Source organism: Oratosquilla oratoria, chromosome 26, assembly GCF_046742065.1.
Source record: "Oratosquilla oratoria isolate Oo_2021 chromosome 26, ASM4674206v1, whole genome shotgun sequence".
Classification (NCBI taxonomy): Eukaryota; Metazoa; Arthropoda; class Malacostraca; order Stomatopoda; family Squillidae; genus Oratosquilla; species Oratosquilla oratoria.
In genome coordinates this window covers 32,243,069-32,253,068 of record NC_134802.1, presented here as the reverse complement: position 1 = coordinate 32,253,068, position 10,000 = coordinate 32,243,069, and the positions used below count along the sequence as shown (strand labels likewise).

The following is a 10,000-nucleotide window of genomic DNA, read 5'->3' as shown; positions in this document are numbered from 1 at the left end:
CAAGCAGCCTCGAGTTTCGCCCACGTATATATAGGGCCGTTGGTGCTAGAATATTATATTACGTAATGTTAAAGTAATGCGAATGCATTTCTACTTCTCTTTTGGGAAGGGTTTTGCTCTCAACACCGAACCGGAGTCACTGATCGCCATCCAGACTTCACCGTACAGATTACTCGTCAGCTGCGCCTCTCCCCTGTGCCTTATACACGATAAATCGTGTATAACCATGTCCTCATCCACTGCTGTAATACGGTGACCAGTGAACGTTAATGTATCCTTTTACCAGGTTAGATTGATCGAGACCAGACGTGCCGTGATGTGCTGAGTCCTGTCTGAATGAATACCACGGACAGGAGTCTGTCTGGAGCCAGCAATAAGCGTGAGGAAAGGTAGCAGATGCTCAGTACACGTGCTATGGCTCGCCGGTATCAATTCTCACTGGATACATTAATTCATTTTGTGTTCTAGCCATGCCTATCTTCGGCTCGCTGGCAAAACGGCTTCGTTACTTCAGAAGACCTGTTTCGTCGGCAGGGGACAGGCTATGACTCGTACATTATATTATGATGTATATATCCCATTGTATGTACACCCGCATAGAGGCAGCAATCCTCCCTGCGTGGCACACACACACACGAACACATCGTAAACAAGAAACGCGACTACGACCACAAACATCTACATACGTTTTCTCTCCTACTGAAATTAAACGAATTTCTAACTTTCTCTACTACTGCATCTTCTCATTTCAGTTTACCTACCACTAAAAATCTTCCCATCTTTTTGACTGTCCCTAAGACTAAGCCTCCGATTTCTTTCATAACTTTACTGATTGAGATGTTGATTAATAAATATCTCAGAGAGAATTCCTTCACAATACTGAAGCAAGATCAGATCTCCTGAGCCACGACACAAAGTCTAATAAACATCCCTAAAAAGTGCTCAGTGGCGATAGCCCCCTTTTTATACATTACTATTTTTTCATTTCCTACAGATTTCTCTCCCAATCCCACAAACACTGATTCCGCGTTAGCAGGTGGTCTTTTCCAGGTAGTCCATAGTCCACTGACCGCCTAGGAGGGAGCTCAGAGAAGAGTATCTCCACCTCTCCCAGTAGCCATCTCTCTCGTCACCTTCCCAGAGCCGTAGTCATCACCTGGAACCTCTCTCTACCTGTCAACGCGCAGACGTCGAGCCCAGCACTCTCTCCCTTCATGCCCAGAACTACCAATCGTTCTCCGTGGAACCCTCTCGACGCACAACCCCCCACGAATCACCACATTCAAGTCGTGGTCCCGTGGACCGCGCATTTACAAAACAGATATCGGCTCCCTGAGCCACGCTTTCACTTGTGATAAACTTTTTAACCTATCCAGTGTTTCCCCCACCAGCTAGGCCGTGTCCCATATTACCTTCCTGACATCTGGCACCCAACGCGGGGTCACTACCGATTCTGATATCTGGCTGCCCAACGTTTGGGTCCGCTGTCGATCCTGACATCTGATGTCCAACGTGGTGCCCCTGCCGATAAGGACGCACCATCTTTTCCTATACCCTCATTGACCTCTTTTATGATTCCATCTTATCTGAGCAATATCATCCTTAAGGATAGAAACGCTGGTTATCTGCGACGAAATGTGTGTGTGTGTGTGTTGTGTTCGCATTCTTTTCTGACTCACTATTTCATTATATTAATTTTGTCACGTTTTAAACAGTTTCGCGTCATTTTAATTCGATTCTAATCGTTTTAATTAAATTCCACTCAGTTCTGCCCATTCTATTCTATTTTACATTTTGTCCTATATTAGTATCAATTTATTTCTATTTCTTTTAATAATCATATTTGATTAGAATTAAATTTATTTTTTTCTTCATTTTTATTTGCTTTTTCGTTTCCTCTTCTTTTGTTTTATTCTATGTTATTTAATATATTCTTTAGTCCATCTTATCTTATTCTACTGTCTACTACCTTATCTAATTTAGCCTAATTTTACCATATCGTTTCACGCATTACTATTATCACTACTATACTTTTCTTATTTTTTGTATTATGTTTACCTTGAGAATGTCGAGGCGCCGACGAGGAGTGTGGTGGAGGGAGAGGAGGAGGACAACTGACGGTCGCCTGTGCGGGCGCGTGCGGGGGCGGATCCAGCTCGCCAACGGACGACGAAGAAAGGGAAGTGGTGGTGGTGGTAGAGGTAGTGAGGAGGGACGGCTGCACGCGCTGCCGCGGGGGTCCTGCCCCCGCCCGAGCCCCTGCACCTTCCTCCCATGCCTCATCTGACGGTCAGACAGACAGAGGGGACGAGTGAGAGGGACAGCGTGACGTCACGACACCCCTAACAAGGAAGGTTGTGGAAGGGAGTTTCCGACCCTATGTTTTGTTCGTTTAAGGGGTCTGGGTCCTTTCTAATGAGGTTGGATCCCTCTTAAAGGGCGATCCCTCTTAAAGTGGTTGGATTATTTCTTAGAGGATTTGGATCCTTTAAGGGGAATCCAATCACATTAGGAGGGATCAAAACCCATTAAAAAGGATCTAACCCCATTAAGAATTATCCAATCTTATTCTAAAATCCAATCCCCTTAAGGGTGGGATTCCCTTCCACCTCCTATTACTTGTTCAGAGGGGATTACTTAACCTATTCGTACGACAACGACGCTCATTCATCTGAACAAAATCGTCTACGCATGCGCGTAACTGCGGCCGAAGCCGTCACCTTGGCCCTGTGCACTGATGGGGCAGGTAACAGTCACTGCTGGGAATCGGAAAGGAGTGCGGGATTCGAACCCAGAATAAAGCGAATGCTTCCGATTACTCCATTAGTGCACACGAATTAGGCATGAGCTGATTTCATTGCTCCGTTTGTGTCTTGTAGGCTTAGGTCATTTACTGTTCATGTTGCAAGTACACATACAAATTTGATATTTCACCTGCACTCCTGACGAATGTATTAGTAAGAATATTGAGAACAGATAATGATAATAATAATGATAGATAACTGTTCAGACAAGTTGTGTAATTCCATGTAGAATGGATAGATAACTTTTCAGGCATCAAAGGGGAGAGAGGGCAAAGGGGGGGGGGCGGATCTTCACTGCAGACCTGACCCACCCAAGGGGTTGGAGGGGCGCAGTGTTATGAAAAATGGGAATCCCGGACTTAAACTTAGATTTGTAAATGCGTGACTTTCAGATCAAGTAAACTCATCACATCTTTCAATCAATGAAGTTCTAATCCGTTAACTGTTTCCGAGATTCCCATTTCTTGGGAAGGGAGCTGTGTCCTTCTAGAACGAAAAGGACTCTACTCACCAGTATCGAGAGTAAACGAAGACTTCTTGGTTGGTGACGCCGGAAGGGACCAGCAGTGGTCTGACCCTCCTCCTCCTCCTCCTCCTCCTCCTTCGTCTGCCCCCCCGTCGACTCCAAGGACAGGGTTCTGCATCGAGGAGGTATGTCTGTGGTGGGGGTGGTGGGGGGGCTGTTGCAGTTGCTGTTGCTGCTTCTGTGGCTGCGAGGTGAGGAAGGCCTGTTTAACTTTAGACCAGTTCGAGGATCGTCGGGGAGAGGGCGGCGTTGTGGGGAGTCTCGTGTCCGAGGGCGCCTCCAGCGACTGCGCAGGGAGATGCCGGGGGTCAATGAACGCCGTGGGGCAAAGGTCAAGGCTCTAAAGGTCAAGGCAAGAGCTCTGGGTTCGTTCTCCTCGACCGGTTCGGTCACGCAGTGCACGGACAATCCCTATCTGGTCATACTAAGCAACATCAACAAGAGATAACCAATATCGACAAGTAAAAACACAACGTCAACTAATTAATTTGACAGATTTTTTTTCTTCAGATAATATAATTCATTGAATTATGTGTCATTTCTGAGAGGTTCCTTGCATTTGGCGCATGTATGATAGCGCTGGAAAGGATCTTATTTGCAAGTGACGCTTGTTGACATTGTTTACTACGACCTACGCTATCCCATTCGCGTCCCACGGAGACCCATTCCAAGCTGGCTGAAAAGGTCTGACGCTGGCCAGGAAGACATCTTTAAAACAATCGACTTTGGTGCAGTGGGAGCGAATGGGATTTGTGTCATGTTTTGATTGATCCAAGAGGGTTTTATTTAGAACATTGGCTTCCCCCAGACTGACGTCATTAAAACTATAGCCTCAGTGAAAAAAGAATAATATATATAGATGTATATATGTATATGTATGTATAAATATATACATATACATATACATATATGTGATATATATATATAAATATATATATATATATACATATATATGTATATATATTTCTAAATAGAAATGTAGTAGCACATTTGTAGATAACACACAGGAACCCACAGTCGGAGAAAGAATAAACTTCGAATAAAGAATAATCCTATATTTCGGCTATCAACTGTCCACATCTCTTCTGTTCTCTTTCTTATGTACTTTCCTGAAGAGGGCTACAGTTGATAGCCGAAATATAGGATTATTCTTTATTCGAAGTTTATTCTTTCTCCGACTGTGGGTTCCTGTGTGTTATGTATATATATGTATATGTATATATATATGTATATATATATATGTATATGTATATGTATATGTATATATATATACATATATATATATATACATATATATATATATATATATATATATGAATAAAACAAAATAAGATAAATTGTTCCAGCCGTCGCCAGGCGATTTTATTCAAAATAAAATATGTCTCTACAAATGAAAACCAACCAGAACTTTCTATTTGTGTTCAATGTTGTATACATAATCCTTTCAATCCCGCGTCACACCGTACAAGTTTCGTTGTTAGTTGCAGCCTATCACATTACATTGTCGAGAACCCCCTCCACGATGGGGAACCTTAGTGTTTGGGCAGCAATAGCCAGCGTCCTTGGGGGACAAAGAAATCATCCCAGAAGAGGTGAAGAAGAGACAAAACGAGGCTAGAAGAAGAACGGAGGGATCGTAGAAGATAGAAAATATCACCGTCCTATTTTTGAATGGAGATTTGTCTCCAATGGAGGGTGCGGACGGGGGGGGGTGTTGTTGACTTTAGGATGTAGACCCTAAGAAGCCCAGTCGTGTATTCTTTTGCGTCACATAGACATACTCTGTCCTCAACCACAAGGCATGACCAGAGACTCCTCCTCAACCAAAAGACAAGGCCAGAGACTCTCTGGTTGGGTACACGTTAGGCTTCACCAAAAGATACTTGCTTACCATGAAATATTCATCCATGTATTCATTTAATTATCTATTTATATATTTGTTTACCTATTTAGCTATTGTGTGTGTGTGTGTGTGTGTGTGTGTGTGTGTGTGTGTGTGTGTGTGTGTGTGTGTGAGTGTGTGTGCGTGTGTCATTAATGAAATCCCATTAATAACTCCACTGCATGTACGTACTATACAATTACACGAACGTATATTTGTGCACATACTTTGACTACAGAGCTACAGAGACAAACTCTTGAAGGTGAATTCGTAAACAAATAATATTAGCTCAAAAAATAAAGGATTGATAACGATACGCCGTAACTATGGAAACAAATACCATGTTTTACCAGAGTTGCCGCCAGTATGGTGGAATTCTGTAAATATTTGGCCATACCTGTCCTATTTTATTCTATCTTACTGTAACCTAACCGACCTTAACCCTTTAAACTCCGATGACAATATTCTTGTCATTTGGTCAAATAAAACAAAAAATCCTAAAACACCAAAATGTTTGATCAAACACCAGAAAAATATGACGTCAGTCCTCGCGCGGTCAAGCCGCATCAGATGATATTCAGATGTACGGGCCGGCGCGAGGCCTACCATATACGGTTTTCCGTATCTACACCACAAGCGGCTGACATGAGTTGAATGGGTTAAGGGGTGATCACATTGGGTTCTTTTTCCTCTCACATCCTGCCTCCAACCTTTATTTGAACAACTAGAATTTGACTTCGCTTACACAAATCTAGACTTATCTAAGAACATTTCAACAGTATGTCTAACATTTGTATAGGTTTACAATATTTTAATTCATTATTCAGCTTTGCTATATATGACAGAAAGATGATTTGATATTTGGAGACTTGAAAAATTAAATACTGTATACGAAGTCGTGTTTACTGTAACGAACTCTCGGCTGTCGGCGCTGGTGAAGCCCGTGGTAGCCCAGTGTGATAACAATTTTAGTGTCAAGCGAGGTGAGAGGTTCACATCAGGAAGCCCAGTGTGATAGCCCCTTGAACCAAAAACCTCAGAAAATTCGGGGAACGACGGAGACCTCAGATATGTCGTCGATTTTATTTGTCCACGTGATCAAGCACGTGCTGGTCTTTCAAAAGAAAAGCTAGTAAGAGTTTGATATTAGCATCGGGGAAACAAAGCCGAGAATCATGAGAAAAGGTCTGTATTATGGCAAGAATAGGTAAAAAAAAAAAGTCAGTATTATTGTAGCAAAAGTTAAAAAAATCAACATTAAGGCAAGAAATGTAAAAAAAGTTCAGCATTATGGGTAGAAAATATAAAAAAAAGGTCAGCAATAAGACGAGGAAATATAAAAAATCAATATCAAGGCAATAAAAGGCATGAAATATTAGCATTATGGTAAGCAAATATAAAAAATTCAACATTAAGATATGAAAAGATAAGAATGGTTAACATTACGACAATAAAATGTAAAAGAAAGTCACCATTCTGGCAAGAAAAGGAGAAAAAGGGTCAGCATTAAGGCAACAGGAGTTAGTTGCAACCTGTAAGTCAAATTCTTCTGAGTTGTGTACAGCTTTCACCTCAATGAAGAATCTCAGGATATCCCCTGTGACGTCCAAGAGTGTCCTTCCTTTCCCTTGCAACAAAGGATACACAAAGGCCAGTGGGTAGTGTGTGCTTCTCGAAAGTGCTGAATTGGTTCTGTCTGTCCCTAGCTATGTGGTGTGTGTGTGTGAGTGTGTACTGTCTGATTAAGGCATCAGCCAAATCCAAGAGGATGTAAATATGAGTGTATGTGAAGTCGTGTCAAGATTCGAACTCGAGTCCCCCGCGCGTTAGAGTGTTACGACAACTCCGCAGAATGGCCACAAAATGGCGGCGTGGCCGAACTTGTCGCAGCTTTCTGTATAAAGTGATTCTGCATAAAGGGTCTGTTGGCGCATCCGAGGGCACAACGGCCCGGAACATCCAGTGAACAAACCCAATAAGTTCGAAGAATCAATGACAAGAACAAACAGTAATCGCGAGCGAAAATGACTTGGCCACAAAATGGCTACCTGGGTCATGTCGCAACTGTCAGTTTATATGGATCTTACATCGTGTGAGACGAACACTCTACCACGGAGCCATCCGATGAAGACCTAGTTCTTATACCGAAGTCTGTGGTGATAAAACCCACCTGAGGAAGACCTCGGAGATGTTTCGAGTGGCTGCTCGAAGTCCCGCTGTCGCCGGTGCTTGCTCCTCCGCTCGCCGACCCTCGCTGATTCGTCTACAAACAACAAGTTTCCTTGTTATCTCACTCTGCTTTCTCTTTTATTCCAACTAGATTTAGTTTACTCTACTCTGCTTCATTTAATCATATTCTACTCAATATGGTTTCATTTTAATGTATGTGATTTTATCAAAGTCTATATGATTCATCTTATTCTACTCTGAATGGTTTCATTTTGATCTATGTAATTTCGTTTTAAGTCAATATAATTTTATTTAATTTTGGTTATTTTATATTTCTCTCTTAATTATTATCTCATATTTTGTTTCATCAAACTTATTTGTTTTCAGCTTAATTTTCAATCCTTTTTCTTCAGCTTGTTTAATTTTCATCATCATTTTATTTCGTTTTACCTTGTTGTATTCTATTACATTCTACTGATTATAATTTCATGCTAGTTTTGTTAAATAATTTTCCGTTTGATTAATTCAGTTTGAATTGGGTTTGTTGGTTTTGGCTTAGCCTAGTTAACGTATCCTATCTTTATTTTATTCTAAAAATTCTATCCTATTTTGTTTATTTGGTTTAAAGATTTTGTACAAGATGCCTGACTCAAGTTTGACCCCTCATGTGTCCAATTTTAGTCATGAATTTAAATTGGACAAATTTAAGTTGAAGAAGGAAATAGGCAAGAACTGCTTTACCATTTGAGTGGTTAATGAATGGAAAGTTTTTGTACAAGATGCCTGACTCAAGTTTGACCCCTCATATGTCCAGTTTCAGTAATGAATTTAAATTGGACAATTTTAAGTTGAAGAAGGAAATAGGCAAGACCTGGTTTACTAGTTGAGTGGTTAATGAATGGAATTGACTTAGTAACCATGTAGTTAGCGTTGGGATAATTGGTTGTTTTAAGAGAAGGTGAGATAACTATGGAAGGGGATGACAGGTGATATGGGATATGGAACTGTACAGTGTAGGCCTTATGGTCTGGAGTGGTGTGGGGTCCCGCAGGTCCACACACCAGCTCGCCTTCATCAGTCCGAGAGAAAGCACAACTTTTCATTTACCTCGACTTCGGCTGGGTGGTGAACAAGAACAAGAACAAGGACAAGGACAAGAACAAGAACAGGAATAGAAAGAGGAACAGGAACAAGAACAAGGGCAAGAACAAGGACAAGAACAAGGATAAGAACAAGGCCAAGAGGAAGGACAAAAACAAGGCCACGAACAAGGCCAAGAACAAGGTCAAGAACAAAGTCAAGAACGAGGACAAGAACAAGGACAAGAGCAATAAGATGAAGAGCAACAGCAGGAACAAGAATAAAACCAAGAGCAAGAAGAAGAACAAGGGCGAGAACAGCACGCACAGAAAGAAAGGTTCACTTGCCTGTAGGACGATGAGGTCCTCGCTGGAGGGCACCGTGATGGTCAGCTGAGGCTTCGAGCGTCGCACCGTCAGCGGCGGCGTTGGCGTGGCCAGGTTCGAGGTCGGAACGGCAAGACGACTGGCGTTGCCGAAGGCGCTGCCGCCGTTCTGCTCGTTCTCCGGCGTGGGTCCCATCCACACTCCACCCGTTCCGTCCAGGGAGGACCCCCCTGTGGTCCCGTGGACTTGGTCCCATCCCGGAGGAGCAGGTCCCGTCCCGTCCAGGGAAAGCGGGTAGGGGGACATTGGGTCCATGAGCTCGTTCAAGAGGCTTTCGTAGTCACACATGTCGTATTCCTGGAAAGGTTGAGGTCGTTAGAAGAAGACACAGGAGAGGAGGACCAACATTGCGAGGCTCCAAGCCATCCACGACTCACTAATATTGCACGCTAATATTCGTAAGGGCCATGAAAAAAAGGTCCTCAGAAGTCCCAACATTGGAGGACTTGGGTAGAATGAAAAGGTGGACAAAAAGCCCCATTATTTGGGAAAATCTACAAAAACATCTTGCAGACCAAAACAAATATATTTCCTTCTCGAGGTTCCTTGTTATTTTCTTTTATATATCCAGAGTAATGAATTGCCTATTATCTGTCACGTAATATGTATGGAAGGGGCATAGATAATTCATGAATCTGAGTTGAAAAATACTTTAAAAGTCAAGAAAATTTTGATAGGTTGATTGTGTGCCCTTACCCATACTCGAGGTTATCTATTTACATGATTATTATTCTTTATTCATACCTGATCTACGCTAACTTTTGTATGTGAAGTCATGGACTTCGGCTTCCAGATCAGAATGGGATATGAGGCAACGTAAAGAATACCTTGGCAATGTGTAGGTACCCCCGAATCCACGCGCGGCGCCACCGTCGACCATGTATTGTTTTCATGGCCATATGTTGCGGCCCACTAGGTTTTATTTGGTTCAATTTGAATGCTTCCCGCGCTTAGCGCATGCGAAAGATATTCAAATTATCTTGTTGTTTTGCAAATGTAAGGCTAATTCTTGAAATAGAAAAAAAAAATTCAGCGATTTAAACGGAAATTTGGTTGTCAAACTCGGCAACATAGTTTTCCGAGTAAAAATATTAAGGTAAGGAATCTCTAAACATAATTTTAAGTTACATAAACAAGTTTATCAACCTATTTT

At 42.1% G+C, this 10,000-nt stretch overlaps 1 protein-coding gene across 8 annotated transcripts in view; it reads right to left on the bottom strand.

Annotated features, from left to right (window-relative positions):
- LOC143039451 (uncharacterized) overlaps positions 1 to 10,000 on the bottom strand; it is a 97,995-nt gene that overhangs the window by 5,911 nt on the left and 82,084 nt on the right. The window contains exons 4-7 of one of the 8 annotated variants that reach the window (XM_076209517.1): positions 8,809 to 9,144; positions 7,383 to 7,475; positions 3,316 to 3,616; positions 2,059 to 2,283 (exon numbers count right to left, since the gene is read on the bottom strand). In XM_076209517.1, coding sequence (XP_076065632.1) covers positions 2,059 to 2,283; positions 3,316 to 3,616; positions 7,383 to 7,475; positions 8,809 to 9,144 — 955 coding nt within the window. The remainder of the gene's footprint in view (positions 1 to 2,058; positions 2,284 to 3,315; positions 3,617 to 7,382; positions 7,476 to 8,808; positions 9,145 to 10,000) is intronic. The other 7 variants (XM_076209518.1, XM_076209520.1, XM_076209519.1 and 4 more) reach the window with 7 other exon arrangements.